This window comes from Dipodomys ordii, unplaced genomic scaffold (genome assembly GCF_000151885.1).
Source record: "Dipodomys ordii isolate 6190 unplaced genomic scaffold, Dord_2.0 Scaffold37, whole genome shotgun sequence".
Taxonomy (NCBI): domain Eukaryota; kingdom Metazoa; phylum Chordata; class Mammalia; order Rodentia; family Heteromyidae; genus Dipodomys; species Dipodomys ordii.
The window spans coordinates 13,951,422-13,969,530 of record NW_012267253.1 but is presented as its reverse complement, the minus strand read 5'-3'; the positions used below and the strand labels follow the sequence as shown (position 1 = coordinate 13,969,530).

Below are 18,109 nucleotides of genomic sequence, written 5' to 3'. Positions count from 1 at the left end.
CCGGAAGTGGCGCTGTAGCTCAAGTGGTAGAGCGCTCGCCTTGAGCTGAAGAGCTGAGGGACAGCGCCCAGGCCCAGAGTTCAAGCCCCACGGCCAACCAAAAAAAAAAAAAGAAAGGGGAGGGAGGGCATTTTTGCTTTGTCTTTTTTTTTCTGTCAACTACCTATGGTAGGAACTTGAGCATAGAGTCCCACATCAGCCAGGCCCTTGCTAGAACATTCCACAGAGACTTCATGCTCCTTATAGAACTTCTGTTTCTGGAAAGCTCAAACTCCTAGTAAGTTCTTCCTTCCATTCAACTGGACCTCTTTCCTAGCAATTGCCAGGTTCTGGGCCTGGTACTTCATCTTCATAAGCATGCTTCCAGATGAGTGACATTTATTATTTCAAACTAAATTCACAATTTTGAAATATGTGGACTCCAAATCAGGCTTGCTTTTCTTACAGAGACCAACTAGAAAGTAAATTCTTAGGTTGATACCAATTCAAAAATAAACACGGTATTAAATGAAGATGAAGAGATTTGTTTTCAAGGACATCAAATCCCTTTGGGGAATTTTTAAAAAGCAAAGAAGAGAGCTGGGCACTGGTGGCTCATGCTTGTAATCCTAGCTACTCAGAAGGCTGAGATATGAGGATCGTAGTTTGAAGCTAAATACATTATGAAAGTCTGTGAGATTCTTATCTCCCATTAACCACCAAAAAAGCTGCAAGTGGTGCTGTGGCTCAAGTAGTAAAGTGTTAGTCTTGAGCAAAATGAAGCTCAGGGATAGTGCCCAGGCTCTGAGTTCAAGCCCCAGGACCAGTGGTAGGGGAGGGGAGGAAAACACAGGTTGAGGCAATACTCATGAGATTTTGAGTTGGCAGCTCAATTGTTTTTGCTACACAGTCAAAGTGAGAGTTGAAAACCAATGGTCTTGAAGCCAGTTTGGTGGCCCTTATTTTCCCCCTACCGGCTTCATAACCTTAAACAGCAAATTATTATCTCTCAGCTTATACGAATATTATCTATGAGCTTCATCAGGTATAGAACCACATACCTGTAATCTAAGCACTTGAAAAGTTGAGGCAGGAGGATCATGAATTAGAGACTGGCCTGGGTTACATAGCAAATAATAATAATAACAGCTACCGTTTCCTGATCCACTGCCATCAGGCGAAGGGAAAGGTACTGCCATGTATAGTGTGTACAGTTCTCACAACAACACGCCTGACTTGGGTGCTGGATACAGACAGCTCAAAAAACATGCTGAGGGTCCCACAGCCAGCTCATCCTGGGGAATCAGTTGACCCAGGTCTGTCTGTCTACCCCTGCACTACAGTAAAATCCACACCTTGGAGGCTTGAAACATAAGGAAAGTGGCGGGCTGAGAAGGTAGGAAAGACTCAGCAAGACTCCCCTGGCCATCCTGGCCCCAGGCCCAGCAGCTTGGGGAAAAGCGCCCGCTGACCTTGCCTCGGCACACGGAGCGCACGCACTCCACCAGCTGCCCAGTCTCCAGCTGGAAGGCCCGGCAGCGCTTCATCTCCTGGTCCCACAGCTTTACAGCACCTCCTTCTTTGGTCCTAAACAATCAAGCGGACAATATAAAGAAGCACTCAGCCTGGTGTCTTTGTCTTCAGACTTTCCCTCCCTCTCCCCCTCATCCAGTCCCCAATGTTCATGGCCACCTGGGTCCATAGACCCTCCAGGGTGGCCTCTTTCAAAGGCCCTGGCAATACACTGTCACCACCTTGACCTTGCAGATTTCCTAAAGGGTCTTCAAATGCCACGATCTTTGGAAGAAAGAAAGTAGGCTCTGTAAAGTCAACAGTCCAATCTGTTTTCATTAGGTTACTATCAGAATACCTCGGTCTTCATGTGTTACTGTCTTCTCCCACTGAATTTCTGTTTCCTTTTCCTTCTTTCTTTCCCCCAAAGAGCTACTAAGGGTAGCATTTAGAACAGCAAAATCACTCTGGTTTATTAAAGAATAGCTTTCATGGATTTTTTAAACTATAGCAGCCCCTGGTCTCCATCTGTGCCTGCCTCTTTCTTGGGATGTTTTTGGTCCTCCTAAAGAGACAGCAGGCTGAACTGCTAACACAGAAAAAGAGGAGAAGGCAGGCCTCATCTCCCTGGGTCAGGGTATGTCTGTTTGTGTCTCCCAAGCCTAGGACAGAAGATGAGTTGTTGGCAGGGGGGCTTTCACTTACGGCCGCTCCTTGCCACCAGTCACGATGAGGCCATCCCGGAGGGTGGTGTACATTGTGAACACGGGGCCTGTGTGAGCCTTGGCAACCAGCCGGATGAGGAAGTGGTCCTTCCACACGTACACATCTCCATTGATGGCACCCGTGAAAGTGAGGTTGTTCTGCAAACAAAGGGGCATCTTCAGTACTGGACTACATAGTCCATTTCATCTGTGCATTAAGCCAGCAGCCGAATTCACAGAGAAATCATGAACAGGGCGAGAGATGGATCACCTGGCTGACATTCACTCTTGGCCTAGTTGGTCTGGGCAATTTACTTCCCCATGCACAGCAGCTCTTTATCAGAAAGAGTCTTGGGAGACAGCCAGGCACTGGGTGGCTCTGGCCTGAGGAAACTTTCCTGGAGCTCAGCTAAGAAGTCAATAAATCCATCCCAGGAGGACCAAGAGCTGACTGTGCTCTGAATGTTCCCAAGAAGGCTTTGGCTGGCCAAAGGGTGGTAACCAGCAGGGGGTGGATTTATGGAACAAGAAAGCTTCAGAGGACAACCACCGAGGTCCTCATGGTAGCATTTGTTCCCAGTGTGTTCAGGGGTTGCTTAGCCTAAGGCCGCGGGAGGCTTGCGGGCCCAGGTGGGCCTCTGGAATCACTGAGAGGCAGGGAGAAATGTAGTGCAGAAAGGGAATGCCATTGCTAAGCATGCAGTAGTGGAGAGGGGGTGAAATGGCTTTCCCCTGGGTTTTCAGCTTCGTGGTCGAGCTCCTTCCTGCCCACCCATGCGTGGGGTCCAGGGGTTCCCTGGAGGAAGTATCTGCTGGAACTCACAGCACCAAAGGCCACGGACAGCATCGTCTGCATCTTGGCAGCCTCCATGGAGCCGATAACTCCTTTCTTGTAAAGCAGGGCACTGCCTGCCAGGGTCCAGAACTTCATGTGTTTCACCCCCACGGATACAAATTGGGTGTCTGAGTCTGGGCGGAATTCTACCACAAATATGCGTTCCAGGTGACCCCCTCGGCTGGCAACCTTGGCACCTGTGAGGGTGACAGCATCCCGTGAGGTTGGCGCTCCCCACAGCTGCCTGAGCCAGGGCAGAAAGCTACCTTCCAAGCTGCCCTCCGTCCCCTTGAATGTATCACGCACAACATCCTGTCCCCCAGACCCTACTCCAAGTGTTTCCACAAGGGCCGGTGCTGACAATAAAACCCTACCCAGGGTCACGAAAGGCTGGCCCTTTCTGGATCTGAGGAGGAGACACAATGACTGCGATGTACACATTCATCTCCCAGCCAGCGTCAGAAGGCCAACCCACACCCCCCACCCGTGACACCTTTCATTTTCTTACTTCTTCCCAAGTGTCTCTGTACTTATTTTCTAAAAAGAAAGAAAAATCACCATACACCACATTCCTTTTTATTTTGTAGGTTTTAGAGTTAAAACGTTTGCCTCTTATTTTTAATTACTAGCAGTTTTTCATATACATTGTTGAAGGTCTCCTGAGTTTTTTAACCTCTGTCTTAACTCTGCTATTTACTTACAGAACATCTTTGGTCCAGTTGGTTAACTCCTGTGTGTTTCATTTCCCTTACCTGGATTGGGAAGCATATGAATTCCTATTTTGTAAGTAGGTGTGAGATGAAGAGATGATGAGATTTTTGGAACAAGTTTTGAAAACCACTTTTCTGCAAGTGTTAATATACACTGTCATTCTTTAGCTCTTTCTAAAACCTCTTGATTTCTATTTTCATTTTGCTTATATTCTGAACCTGTCTCTCTTTGTGTGCATGTTGTGTGTATGTGTTGGTCATGGGGCTTGAACTTGGGGCCTGGGCACTGTCCATGAGCTCTTTTTTGCTGAAGGCTAGAGCTCTACCAGTTTGAGCCAAAGCATCACTTCCAGTTTTCTGGTGGTTAATTAGACATAAGAGTCTCAGAGACGTTCTTGCTCAGGCTGGCTTCAAACTGTGATCCTCAGATCTCAGTCTCCTGAGTGACTAGGATTACAGTTGTGAGCCACCAGTGCCTGGCTGCTTTTTTTATGCTGCTATTTTAAAGCCTTTAAAAAATAATTAATCTTCTTTATTTTTAAATTATTTTAAAAATTATCTTTAAACAGTTATACAAAGGTAGTGTCATGGTTTATGAATACAATATATCTTTTTTTCTTTTGTTGGTCATGGGCCTGAGCACGGTCCCTGAACTCTTCAGCTCAAGGCTAGTGCTCTAACACTTGAGCCACTTCTGGGTTTCTGGTGGTTAACTGGAGATAAGAGTCTCATGGACTTTCCTGCCCGGGCTGGCTTTGAACCACACTCCTCAGATCTCAGCCTCCTGAGTAGCTAGGATTACAGGTGTGAGCCACTGGCGCCTGGCCAATATAGCTTAATCAGTAGCACCCTTTCAACATTCTCACCCCCCTCTGACCCACCCCTTCCCTTACTTTTCTTAATTTTCTTCATTTACCCTTTCATCTGCCTCTCTCTCCTTGGCCCTGACTCCTATCTTGGATGTATCCATTTCCTGATGTTGATTTTCTTGGGCTTTGACCTAATCCTTCCAAGAGATTATACTATTTGAGCTCTCTACAGAGTCTCTTATACTTCAGTTAATTCCAAGACCTTAATTTTTACTTTAAACTTTTATTACTTTTTCTTTCAAGTTTTGTTTCATACAGTATCAATGGTTTAGTTTCAATGTCCTGGTCTTCCTTCCCTTTATTATTTATCCAAATCTTTTTCTTTTCATTGCTGTAGTTGTTTTCACAATAGCTTGCTAATAGAGTAAGCCTGGTGGGTTTGTTAATAAAGCGAGGCCTGTAGCTGCCTGTCAGAAAAAAGTAATCCTTTTCAGGGGTGGCTGGGGAGACCATCATTCTCTCCTGGCTATAATTCTCAGCAGCTGGACAGCCGTAGGTAGTGAGCTATCTGTTACAGCTCAAAGGTTTTTAAAACCAATGGTCTCTAAGGATACCACAAACAAAATTAAAAGACAAACAGTAGGTAAGGAGAATGTATTTACATCTCTTATACAAGTCTAAGGATTAAAGTTTATAAAGAATAAGTTGAAAGTAAAATACAGGGGCTGGAAGGTGGCTCAGTGGTAGAGTGCTTGCCTTGCATGCATGAGGCCCTGGTTTTGATTTCTCAGTCTCACATAAACAGGAAAAAAAAGCCAGAAGTGGTGCTGTGGCTCAAGTGGTAAAGTACCAGCCCTGAGCTGAAGAGCTGAGGGACCCAGGACCAGAGTTCAAGCCCTAAAACAAAAAAAGAAAAGAAAGAAAGAAAGGAAGGAAGGAAGGAAGGAAGAAAGATACAATCAGCCTTCTCACCTTCAATAGAAAAAAGGATTTGAACAGGTGAATTACAAAAGCAAAATCAGTGGCCAATAAAGAGATGCAAAGGGGGTCCATTTTACTAGCGCTAGGGAAAAGCAAAATAACAAGTAGATACATATTTTTTTCTAATTCATGTGTTTTTTTCTTTGTAATCTCATGAATACTTTAACTTGTGGAGACACCTGAGTCTCTGTTTACATTAGCTTCCAGTCTGCTCAGAGCCAATGACATATATAGTAAATGATCCTTTAACAAATAAGGTCTGTTCTGTAGTGATAACAAGAATGTATATAAATGACTCTAAACACGTTATTTATCTGAAAGCAGAACTTGAAGTGAAGGGAGACACATATGAGAGAAGAAAGAGAGAAGAGACACCATGCCCTGAGAACTGGGAAGAGGTGTGGTGAGTGGCAGGCTATTCCATGGTACCTGTGGCACAGAGCCCTTCTGTACAGACTAGTTCCCTTTGAGACAAGGAGAGAAAGCACCACAGAGTAGGCTTCTTTACTCTTGTTGGAAGCTTGTTGGAAGGCTCCCCCACTCCTCACTTGGGAGATGAGAAAGGGGTCCAGATGAGCAAGAGTCTGGGCCAGCACCAGAGCAGGTGTCCCCAGAGGAACATGTGGAGGTCCTAAGGGCAGGGAACTTGAACAACTTGAACTTTCAAAGACAAGCATGTACGGAAGGCCATAGGGCCGCTTTCTTCCCAGGGTTTGAGAGGGCTTCATAAGAAAGAGCTTCCCCACAGTGAGTGGCTCCTCGTGAAGTGTCCTTGGAAGTGTCCATGGGTACCTTCCATACTGTCAGGAAGGCACTTGGGCCAGTTTTTCTATGGGATAGATGCTGTCTCCACACTTTCTAACTCTGAGATGCTCTGACTCATAAGCTAAGATACTCTCTTTTCATCAGGCTGAGAGTAGCCCATCAACTGGCCACCTGACAGCACAGGAGCCGACCTGCATCCCGTCGAGATGCACTATGGGATTGCTCAGCACAATGTGCTTGTGAGTAGAAAAAAAAAACTAAAAATGAACTGTGGCTTCCTAGAACTTCTGGGGGCCTAGCTTCCTCCTGGTGGGATGTGATAAATGAGTCTACTCCTTAACATTGGTCCGTTCCCCTTAACTGGGGCCCAGGAAAGATCAGAACTTGCTTTCTAATGTGCCCATCTTCTACAGCCCCTCTTCCCTGCCCTTCATGGGAAGATGAGGAGACAGTGGGACTCCAGAGCCTGGATTGGAGAAGTGTCCCTCCCCACCCCCCACTTGCCTGCTCAGTGTGTCCCAGATACCAGCTGCACACAGACACAGACCTCATTAATGTCCTCACTAATTGGATTTGCTTTTGCTAAAGCAGCACCTGACCTGAGGATATACTCAGAAAATTGAACATCTTTACTTGGAAAATGGCGATAAACTTAATGACAGCTGATATACACGTATGAATGTGTGTGTGTGTGTGTGTGTGTGTGTGCATGTGTGCATGCACATATGCGTGCGTGTATGTGAGCACGGGTGTTCATTTTATGTGTGTGTTTGAGGGGAGGATAAGAAAGAAATCCATTGAATACAAATTTTGGCTATCTCAAAAAAGTTAAAACACACAAATATTGCAAAACTTTCAATCTGCTCTTGAGAAGGTAGTGGTGGTTCAAAGTGAAAGGGGACAGGTTCTAGAGACCACCAGGAAGTTCAGGCAGGATGTTGGTAAAGATGGACAATGCGTCTCTGCAGAGGGCTACCCACATCAGTACTTTCCCTAAGTACTCAACCCTTCCGAGGTTCTTGGCCAACGCTGTCCTGGCTGAGAACTGAGGGATGCAGGGGCATTGGAAGTTTCTCCAGAATTTCCAGGGAAGTTATCTGCCGCTGGCCAGGCAGTAAGACCCGTGGTGGGCTTTGAATGGGACAGGCCTAGGTTCCATCCCAGCCTACAACACAGACATTCCCCCCTGCCCCGGAGGTAACAAACACAAAGCCTAACGTTTTACCTTCCTGCCACCTCCAGACAGTGATGGTATGCTCGGGGTCCACTCCCACCGACACCAGGAGCTTCCCAGTCGCACTGAAGTTGACGTAATTCACCCCCTTGGAGTGGAAGCACCGCAGCATGGAGAGGGTGTGTTTGGTCATGGCGTCCCAGATGTGTATGGAAGGCGTTGTTCCTGAGTGCGGGAGGCATGACAAAGTCGGTGGAGTGAGGCGATGTTTGTGCAGCTTTAAAAGCCCTCCCTTGGACGAGGATTCAGGGTGTGTGACAGTTACTGGGCATAAGAGACTTCTAATGTGACCTGGCCAGACAAAGACTCTGGGCAACTTGGTGTTCGTGGCAGAGGCGTCTCTACTGCTTCTGTCGCACGCACACAGTTAGGAAAGGTTCTCTACCGGGAAACTGGTGAGGTCCATGATTTGTATCAGCAATTTCGCAGGCGGATACAATCAGCAAGCATGATACACTGACATGAGTTTGCTGTGCAGATGGGAACTACTCACAGATGGAGCAGCCTTACCTGGGGTTTCCGCGCTATCACCTGCATTGAGTGGGCAATGGCAATGAGGAAGCAGCAAGGGAAAACAATAGCTACAGTAAGTCACGTCTTTTAAGAGCAAAGCACTCAACACCAGCATCAGAAAGCTCCAAAGCAAATATAAAAAAATGGACATGGGGGCCAATGAAAACAAGCAGGAAGATACTTTGGAACAAACTGCCTGGAAATGATCAAGTAAAAACAAATAAGCAAACGAACTTCTCACAAATGTGAGTGGGTTCACATTTGTTGCTGGCAGTTTCCTAGGGTACAGAAGGGCCGGACGCACATCCTAAGGTCTAAGTCATCAGGCTTGGAGACCAGGGGCGCTTTGATAGGTGGGCTGGAAAATTACTCTCACAAGTCCACAGGAATGAGGACATGCATCTACTTGGAGTGTGAAGCTTTGGTCTACCTCTGTGGTCCCTCAGAAGCACCCATCACTGTAGGCACTAACTTAAATGACACAGGTACATTTAAAGCTCAAGGAATCAAAGCAACACCAATAAACAAGGGTGAATGTCAGTGACCCATTTCCTCTCCCAGGATTTGCTAATAAATCAGTGTTGCTGCTCAGCATGGAGGGCCTCAGCCAATGGGAGGTCCCCTACCTATCTGGCTGGTGGCTACCACATTTCTGTACTTGGGGTGCTGGTTCACGGTGAGGCAGAGGATGTCATCTGTGTGCTCCAGGTAGAAGCTCTGGCTGCCTGGGAGAGAGACCACAGGAAAGGTGAATGGCAGAGTTCAAAGACACTTCAGGAAAACCCCAAGCTTCGTGCAAAAGGCTACACATTCCTTAGAGAAGTTGGAGCTGACGGTTCCTAATTCTCACTTTCAGAGTTGTCCTCAGGAATGTGGGCAACTTTTTAAGATTCATATATTCTGTTCTAGATCCAAGAGAAGAGATGATGTTCTTTATCTCCCATACCCAAGCTCCACCCCCAATCTTCCCACTGTGGGTCTGCTGCATTGTCCAAGTGCAAAGATAGAAAAACATCCATGTTTAAGATCTCTTTCTCCACACAGCACAGGACTGATGACTTCTTGGAGTCTACCTCTGGGCGGGGCCCAGGCCTGGAGATAATGCTTCATTGAGCAAAATGGAACTCCTTGCTCTTCATAAAGAGGAGTCCCCTTTAACCTGCCAAGTTCCAATTCATTGGGGTGCCTGAATGGTACAGGTCACGGCTTTACTCCCAAAGCCCTAGGTTGACATATGCCACAGGAAGTTGAAGGAAGAACAAAAACTACTTTTTATTTCTAGTGCAGCAAATGGGCTTGCTCACTTTCTAAGTGGCCACTTCAACAGCTTTTGTGTGCATATGCTGGTAGGGCCTGAACTCAGGGCCTGGGTGCCATCTCTTAGCTTCTTCATTCAAGGGTGGTACTGTACCACTTGAGTCACAACTGGCCACTTTAAATCCGCTCAAAGGCCCAAGAACAGAGGAGCAAACACAGGTGATGCTATCCAAGGAAGCAGCACGTTGCTACTAAAATGGCGCTGTGCAACTAGAAAATTGGGGAAAATGTAGAGAAAAATCTCAATGTCTTCCTCATCAAGCGGACACACATCAGTGCATGCCAGTGATAACGCCATCCAAAGCCATACAACCATGACGCAAAACAGGAAAGAAACAGAAAAGGTTTGCACAACAAAAGGTTTGTTCTGAGAGATGAAGCAAAGATCAAATGCTTCAAAGCAAAGTGAATGGGTGGGTAAAGATGGATGTGTGATAACTAAAGGTTTGCAAAGCTTGCTTGTGGCCAGCTACCTGTGGAGAGGTTCTGGACGATGCCAGCCGCTGCTGTGTGGAAGATGATGTCAGCGCCATCATTAAGGTAGTGCAGGTTGTTGCGACAGTCAAATCCTCTATAGCCAAACACGTGGTCGAGAGCCAGCTCCTACATGGGCACACACAGAGGAAAGCCACCCTTAGAGGAAGGAAGAGCAGAAGGACAAACCCACACTGTGTGAGCAGCCACCAATGGCACAGGAACACTGTGGCTAGGAAGGCAGCTGCCGTACACTAAAGGCTTCTTGACTTGCAGGAGGAAAATAAAAAAACACCCAAATCCCAACACAGCCTTATTTTTGTTCCCTGGAAGGCAGAACGACTGTCCTAAATAAGCCAGACTCCCGTAGGTGAGATAATCTCTAGGTTGGATGCCCAACAATGTAAACTAGACACTTCATCTCTGTGCTGCTGCAGGTGCACCTTAGATTGGCTCAGTGGTGGCTCAGAGACTTTCTCTGGCAAACAACCATACACCAGGCCCTGACTGGCAGGGCTGGATCTGGGGCAAGTGTCATGCTTGCTCTGTTGGTTGGTGTTCACTCTACAAAGTTTTTGCGCACTTGAATTTTTTTCTTCACCAACTAAATCCTGTTCTGGGTTGACAGTCTTTCTGTTTTTCCTGACTCACCCTTGATGACAAAGAGCAGGAGTTGATTCACTTCGGCTCTCAATTCCATTCAACAGACATGTCCTAGGCAGCAACTCTGCACTTGGCCCTGTGCTGGCAGGTGATACAAAATGAACAAGATGCCAGGCCCGGCTCTCTACTTTCTCTGATGCTGGCTTTTATTCTGTCCATAGCCTGCCAACTGCAAACAGCAGACTGATTCTTCCAAGACACCATGATTCCCCTTTACTCAAAAGCATTTCCTGTCTTTCACTGTCTTTGAGATGAAGCTCAAACTTTGGGTAAACTGACTTGTCTATTCAGCCCATATATCATAGGCTTTCCTCACTTTCTGTGTTTGCTTTTTTAAGTACCTCTTGTTTAGAAAGCCCTTCTCATTTCAACTCAACAAGTCTGTACACACTCTTCCCAATGTGTTTCCTAGAAACTGTATTTACTACGTGACTCTGCTCCTAGACACAGAGGACAAGTGACCTAAACTGGGCCAATCAGATAGTCTCCCAGGAATTTAGAACAAGGGAACTAGTAGGCTCAGCTAGTTAATTAGATGGGTAGATGGAAACTGAAGTGCTGGGGATTGGAGGGGAGTATGTGCATGCACAGCATTCTAAGAAGTCTTAGAGAAAAGGAAGAATTACCAGGCAAACACAGGGCCCTGCTGAGCAGAAGAGAGGTGCTACCTTGGCTTATGATAACTTTTAGCTCCTGGATCCTCCTTTCTGATACTTAGATGCATTTCCTGATCTGTGCTATGTTCCATGAGAAATCATCCTCACTGCACATTTCCCTTTCTGATTAAAAAAAAAAGAAATTAATGCTAGATTTTTCTGGTATCAGTCTAGTAAGGGAGACAGGTAAGTAAAAGAGGTGGTAGAGTGAGGTGTGTGTGTGTGAGAGAGAGAGAGAGAGAGAGAGTGTGTGTGTGTGTGAGAGAGAGAGAGAGAGAGAGAGAGAGAGGAGAGAAGGGGGGTTAGGAAAGATGATCCAGAGAAGGCCTGTGAAGTATGGCAACCAGAGCAGAGAATGGCCTTTTAAGCAGAAGGAACTAAATCATGGAGACTTGAAAGTTTCAAGCAAACTCAGAGGACATTAAGTGGTGAATTTGGAGTTGGGGTTGTAATGGAGAAGTGCAAGCAATGAGATTAGAAAGTAGCTCAGGTAAGGTTTATAATCATTAACCTGAATCCCAATGGGACTCCATCTCAATGGGATTCAAGTTCATGTGGGAATCTACTGGGTTTTAAAAACTGGCAGGAGACATAGAAGATTTGTAGTTTGAAGAGTAAACTCTGGGAATGGGGTCAGGTCTGTGAAAATGGCAGGTTTACTGGACTAAACCAGAAGTGAAGTCTTAAGACTGAGTTCAGATCTTCCCTGATCTAGAAACCATGCCCATGGGCCTAATACATGCTTCATCTTCCCACCCCACAGTCTTCGCTTGCAAATGGGAGCAGCAGTACTGCCCACCTCCCAGGCACAATGCTTCCTGAAAAGTATGCAGGCTAGCCCTTGGCAGGTGCAAAATGCTCACATGACATTATGGGAAGGGGTAAGTCCCCTCCCTTCCCCTCTCCTTCCTTTTCCTCCTCTTCCCTCTTTTCCCCTCAACTCTCCTCTCCCCTTCTTTCTCTTCCTTCTTGTCCATGAAAGGGATGCTGAGTACCTAAAATGGTAGGAGATTTGGGGCAAGGGAGCCAGCTTTGAAGGTCTAGGGGAAGAGGAGAGTGGCTCAGTGGATGTCATTCTTGCCCTAGAGACAGAGGATGCCATGCCATCCAGAAGGGAAGGGAATAAGAGAAAACTCATGGATCCACCTGAGTTCATTTCATGGTATCTGTGGGGCAGGCAGGTGGAGGAGTCCACCAGGCAGTCTTTGAACGTTAGATTGTGGTCATAATGGTTTTTCCTCTCACCTCAACTAGTTTCTTCTTTTTGGTGATATTGTTCTTTTGGAGTTTCTCAGGCTGGGGAGCTGCTCGGCTAACAGGTGGTCTGCAACAGAGAGAACCAGAGGGAACAGAGCATTGGATGAAAGACTCTAGGCTACTTTCCCTGGAGCCGGCTGAGGCCAGCTGAGGCTTCTCACTCTTCTCTCCCCGTCAAAGGACCCTCAGCCAGGGCTTGTTCAGTGCTGTCCTCCTCTCTCCAAGGAAAAGCAGATTCTGACAGATTGTTCTCATGTACTGGGGCTGGAGCTCACAGCTGCCCCATTGGGCTTTCTCCTGGCTAAGGCACTTAGGAACACAGACCCTTCCCCTCCTCCTGGGAGCCAGGAAAAACTAGCTAGAGGGGCTTTTTTTATGGCTAAGGACAAACTTATGCATGGGAAGAAACAGCCTGCACTTTCTGAATTCACTGGCCAGTTTTCTTTTTTGAATAGGGATGTGTCAATGTTCTTCAGAAGCACTGTGGTTGAAGATCACCAAATGGTGTGAAACAGGCTTACAAGCTAGGCTTCGGAACAGCCCAGATTAGTCTGACCACACAGAAGGAAGAAAAGGGGTGGAAGGACACATTCTCCTCCTCTGCCCTGTCTCTCGGGGTTAGGGTCAGTGCTAGTACTGTTATCATCACAAAGGTTGATTTTCTCTTCTCAGTTTTGAGGGCTGGAGCCTCCAAACTCAATGCAGAATTTTATAAGGAGGAATAGGGCTCCTGTCTAAAGAGTCTGATTCTTGCTGGCACTGTGCTCCCTAAAATCAGATTTCCTTAAGCTTCAGAACATGGGATGGGTGTAGGGAGACCCAGAGCAGCGCCCATTACATGTTCCCAAACCATTATTCATCGTTCTGGGGAACACAAAGAGAAAGAATTACCTTGATCCCCTTGGAAGCAGCAAACAAAGCCAAGTGAGAAACTTAGTACAGTTTAGAGCAGCATTAGCACCAACTCACTCATGCACAAGCATTTTCCAAGTGAACAGACATTCCTGCGTGGCACAAACCATGCTTCCCCAGCATGCCAGCAAAGACTAAAACAGAAATGAAAGAGGGCACCAAGTCCACAAATTCCAAAAGCTCATACCCTGTGGTCTCGGGGCAAACTCTGCACTAAGTGCCTACAGATAGGGAGAGAAAAGGAAGCCGGTGAACGCTTCCCCTCATTCTTGGGCCTATACACCCTGCACCCTGGGACATTGCTGCTTTTAGAGTGTCTGGGGAGAAACAGTGACATCCTCCTGGATATTGTGGGGAGTTATGCACAAGGGGTGCTTTGTTCCCAAATTAAGTTTGATTCATAATTTAGCCTAATTATTTCCCAGTGTTTCTCAGTAGGTCAGCTTCCCTGCTGAATGGCTGTGAAGTTTGGGGTCCAGGGGAGGGAAACAAAGCACCTTTATTTTTTTCAGAAAGTCTTCAATCAAAACATGTTATGTAATCATAAGTGATAATTGGACCAAATGGTATTGTCATCCCTGGCGAAGGATGAGGAGGGAGCACAGAGCCCAGCTCTGTACACCGACACCCCCGGCTGACATCATCACCACCCAACTGAGCGCAATCTCCAGGCTGGGACATGCCAGTTCTCACAATTAAGACATTTCCTGCACATTAATTATCGCTTCCCGGGACATCTGCTCTTTCTTCTGTTTTAGTGGGACTTTCCAATGAAATCCGTGGGTTTCTTCTTTTACCTAAGATGTTGGAGTGTATGATAAAAGCAAGCCAGGGGCTGCAATGAGAGCGAGATTCTGCTGGCACTATGGCATGGCTCAGAAGGCACGGCTTGAGACTGAACACAGGGCTGGCTCCGTTCCAGGGTCCACACAGGTTGTATAATATACAACATATTATACAGTGTAGATCAAGTTGCATATAAGCACAAACATTGTGTTTATATATATATATATACACACACATATATAAGATTGTATATATACACACAAGCAATCTAATGCTTTTTTCACCTTGATTTTTCAGTTTAAAAAGAAGCTACAAAGTAAAGCCATCTCAGGATGCTTCTTTTTATATATACATATATATATCACAAGCATATGTTTATAGCTTGAGTGCTTCAAAATTGAAGATGAGGGAAGCAAAGGGAAGGAGCCTGCATTGTGGTAAATTCAGCGGGTTGTATGTTTTGACCCTTCAAGTTTGTGGATTCTGCGTGAACCCTTAGTCTGGGTGTTCACCCAACACCTGTGCTCTTCCGGAGTGGTGCAGATACTTACTTGACAATTCCCTGCCTCCAAAGGAAAGCAAGTTAAAACACAATACAAGTATTAAAGGCTTCTTTCCAAGCATCTGTAAACAGCGTTTGCAATATCAGACGTGGGAGAACTGCCAAAAATTCCCAGCACAGCCAAACACTGGAAGTTTAGCATTCTTCAGCAGATCTAAATCCTTCCAGATTTAGTTTCCATTGGAAATGTGACTCGCAAAAGCCCTGCTGCAGTGGGCAAGAGTGGAGAGTATGTTGGACTTTTTAGTCCAATAAATTCTATATATAGAGAGAGAATTAACCCTGATGGGAGAGTCAGGAAGACAATGAGTAAGAGCCAACAAGAGACCCAATGAGGTTAAGAGCGGAGAGGGTGAAAGGCTGGGCTTGTGGGGTGAGAAGCAGGGACACAGAAGGAAATAGGGATTTGAGGTAACTCAGGAGAACAAGGAGGAGAGCTTGCACTGGGCAGGAAATGTAAGTAGGAAGCCTGCAAGAACAAACACGTGGATAATCCTGAGCGAGGGTGAAGGATGAAGGCCTGAGCTCCAGAGGAGCAGGGAGAATGTCTGCCAAGGCAGTGGGTGAAGGCAGGAAACCCAAGGAGAGGTCTGCGAATCCTATGTGTGGCTCGCTGACTAAGGAGGCGGTTCAGTTCTGAGGCCCAGTGCTGGAGGTGACGTACAGATGCTGAAGATCTGTCCACATCTCTAGGCAGGCCTACCTCATGGCAAATTCTGTGGGGGCGAGGCCATGGGAAGGTCAGTCTTGGCTGCAGTCTCAGTATCAGCAGTCAGGCTGCTGAAGAGAAAGCTTAGGCTCACTTGAGTGGGATGTTGTCCTAACACACATTCTCACCCCACAAAGGCCCCCACGGGGTGGTGAATGTCTTAGTAGTGTTTTCTCTTTGCTCCCCAAGGTGTAAACTGGCAAAGCAGGGGCAGGTGCAAAGCTGACCAGCTCCAGTCAAGAGTCCAGAACTCAAGCAACTAAGAAAGTTTTAGCAGTGACGTGTTATAGCTCATGATGAGCCGCAGTGAGAGCCAATAGGGGTGGTGAGGTGTGAGGGCAGGTGAGAAAGGACGCTTCCCTAAGCAGATTTTGTAGAGTGGTGTGGGAGTAGAAAAACTCGGCTCCAATTAGCCACAAAATGCAAATTGGAAGCCATTCCATGTTCAAAGTGTTCTTGGAGGAACTATAACTTTGCTTGGATTCCAAAATGTGTCAGGCACTGTGGCTCACTTCTGTAATCCTAGCTACTCAAGAGGCTAAGAGAGGAGGTTCACAATTTGAAATCAGCCACGACAGGAAAGTCTGTGAGATCCTTATCTCCAATTAATCACCAAAAAAGGGGGAAGTGGAGCTGTAGCTAGTCCTGAGCAAAAAGACCTCAGAGATAGTGCCTAGGCCCAGAGTTCAAGCACTAAGATCAGCACCAAAAAACAAAAACAAAAAATAAATACAATACAACCTCAAAACCAACCAACCAACCAACCAACAACAACAACAAAAAACCCTGCTCCTGTTTTGGGAAAAAGAGCTAACTTTAGATCTTAGTCTATTTTAGAATTGCTTCCTGAGATCATCATGGATGGCCCTGAACTCACAATCCTCTTGCCTTAACCTCTCAAGTATCGGACTATAAATGTGTGCCTATGAGTTTGGCTATAAAGCTAGCCTTACAAAGAATAGAGAATGACTGATTCTTACCTTGATTATAGTTTAAGATAGTTTTAGTATATTCTTAAAGTATATTCCAAAAATTAATTTCACTATCTCTTAACCTTTTAAATTCAGCTTCTAGAAAAATCATATACATATATATGTATATGCACATACATATGTATATAATATTTAAACGCTATTTCCTAAGGGCAAAATTATAATCTGAAATAAAACACGGGCTGGAAAAGGGCTGACACCAGCAGCTCCAGACTTTGCGGATTCAGTGCACCCTTTCACATACTGAATTCTGGCAGCCCTCTGGGAATGATTAGAGGACTAAAACAACATTCAAACAAATTAAGAATAATTACAATGCAATTATTCCCACAGTGTGACAATGTCTTTCATGTTTATGAAGCAGAGAGAGGTCAGCCTTTCACACTGTCCTGTTTGAGTAGAATGCGGTATAGCCTTGAAAGAACTTGCTTATATACTCACAAGCTGAGGCTCCTGCCTGCTGGACCTCATATGTTATTCTTTTTTTAAAAAAAGATTTTCTTTTATTAGTTGAATAAGGGTGTCTTCATTTCCATACATGCATCTAATGCACTCATATCAAACCATACCAAAGCTACCCTTCATCACTCTCCTCCCCCACTTTCCTTCCTTAAAACTATTTCAGGGCTGGAGGCCTTGCTTAAGTGGTGGAGCACCTGCCTAGTAAGCATGAGGCCCTGAGTTCAAATCCCAGGACTGCAAAAAACAAATTAAAATGTATTTAAAATAAATAAATAAATATATATACATCAATAACAGATTTCACTGTGTGTGTAGATATTTATCTATATATCTATATCTACATATAGCTATAGACATAGATATAATAGGTTTCATGGTTCTGTTTTCATACATGCTTATAAAGTGTCTTCATCTTCATTAACCCTCTCCATTGGGCCTCTCCCCATCATAATGCATTGCACAACACAAATCCAGAGTAAACAGGTTAAGCTAGACAATGATAGGGGAGCTGATAGAACTAGACAATCAGAAAGTCCCCAAATCAGCAGAATGGAAGGGACAGAAAACAAATTAAAGGGATAATGGATAAAAGAAATGCTTTGGGAAACCTAGATGAGGAGAGAAGGAGGGGGAGAGAAGGGAGGTCTGTCTGAAAATTGTGTAAGATACAGGGATTTGCTTTTTCCTGAAGGGATCTGGATGGGGCTGGAAAGACTAGAATGTGTTTCTTGGAGAAGTGGATGGCTCCCATTATGGAGCAGTGACACAAGAAGAGACAATGGGGCACCAATGGACAGAAGGAGGAGTCCAAACACCACAGTGGCTCAGGCTTGAACTCATCTGGTCTGGGAAGAGAAGGAAGGAGGTGAATGATTTATGTAGGTGGAAGATGGGATGCAAAATCAAAGAGAAAGAAAACTGTTAGGACAGAGTTTATGTCCAATGGCTTCCGTTTTAGTAAAGGATGAAAGAAAAGCTATCTACCAAGAGAAATGCAAAAAGCTCACAAGTTAGGTATTCTACCATTTGAATTGGACCTATCTTATTTATTTTTATTTATTTATTTTTTTTGGGTCCGGTCGTGGGGCCTGAACTCTGGGCCTGGGTGCTGTCCCTCAGCTCTTTAGCTCAAGGCTAGCACTCTACCACTTGAGCCACTTCCGGCTTTTTTCTTTTTGCTTATGTGGTGCTGAGGAATGGAATCAAGGGCCTCATGCATGCAAGGAAAGCGCTCTACCACTGAGCTACCTTCCCAGCCCTGGACCTATCTTTTTTTT

The 18,109-nt window shown here is 45.6% G+C and overlaps 1 protein-coding gene across 1 annotated transcript in view; it reads right to left on the bottom strand.

Annotated features, from left to right (window-relative positions):
* Window positions 1-18,109, bottom strand: part of Eml6 (echinoderm microtubule associated protein like 6) — a 256,723-nt gene that overhangs the window by 9,464 nt on the left and 229,150 nt on the right. The window contains exons 28-36 of the mRNA XM_013017915.1: window positions 13,301-13,309; window positions 12,398-12,476; window positions 9,833-9,962; window positions 8,669-8,767; window positions 8,040-8,060; window positions 7,521-7,694; window positions 3,019-3,227; window positions 2,197-2,354; window positions 1,452-1,566 (exon numbers count right to left, since the gene is read on the bottom strand). Of these exons, the coding sequence (XP_012873369.1) occupies window positions 1,452-1,566; window positions 2,197-2,354; window positions 3,019-3,227; window positions 7,521-7,694; window positions 8,040-8,060; window positions 8,669-8,767; window positions 9,833-9,962; window positions 12,398-12,476; window positions 13,301-13,309 (994 nt within the window). The remainder of the gene's footprint in view (window positions 1-1,451; window positions 1,567-2,196; window positions 2,355-3,018; window positions 3,228-7,520; window positions 7,695-8,039; window positions 8,061-8,668; window positions 8,768-9,832; window positions 9,963-12,397; window positions 12,477-13,300; window positions 13,310-18,109) is intronic.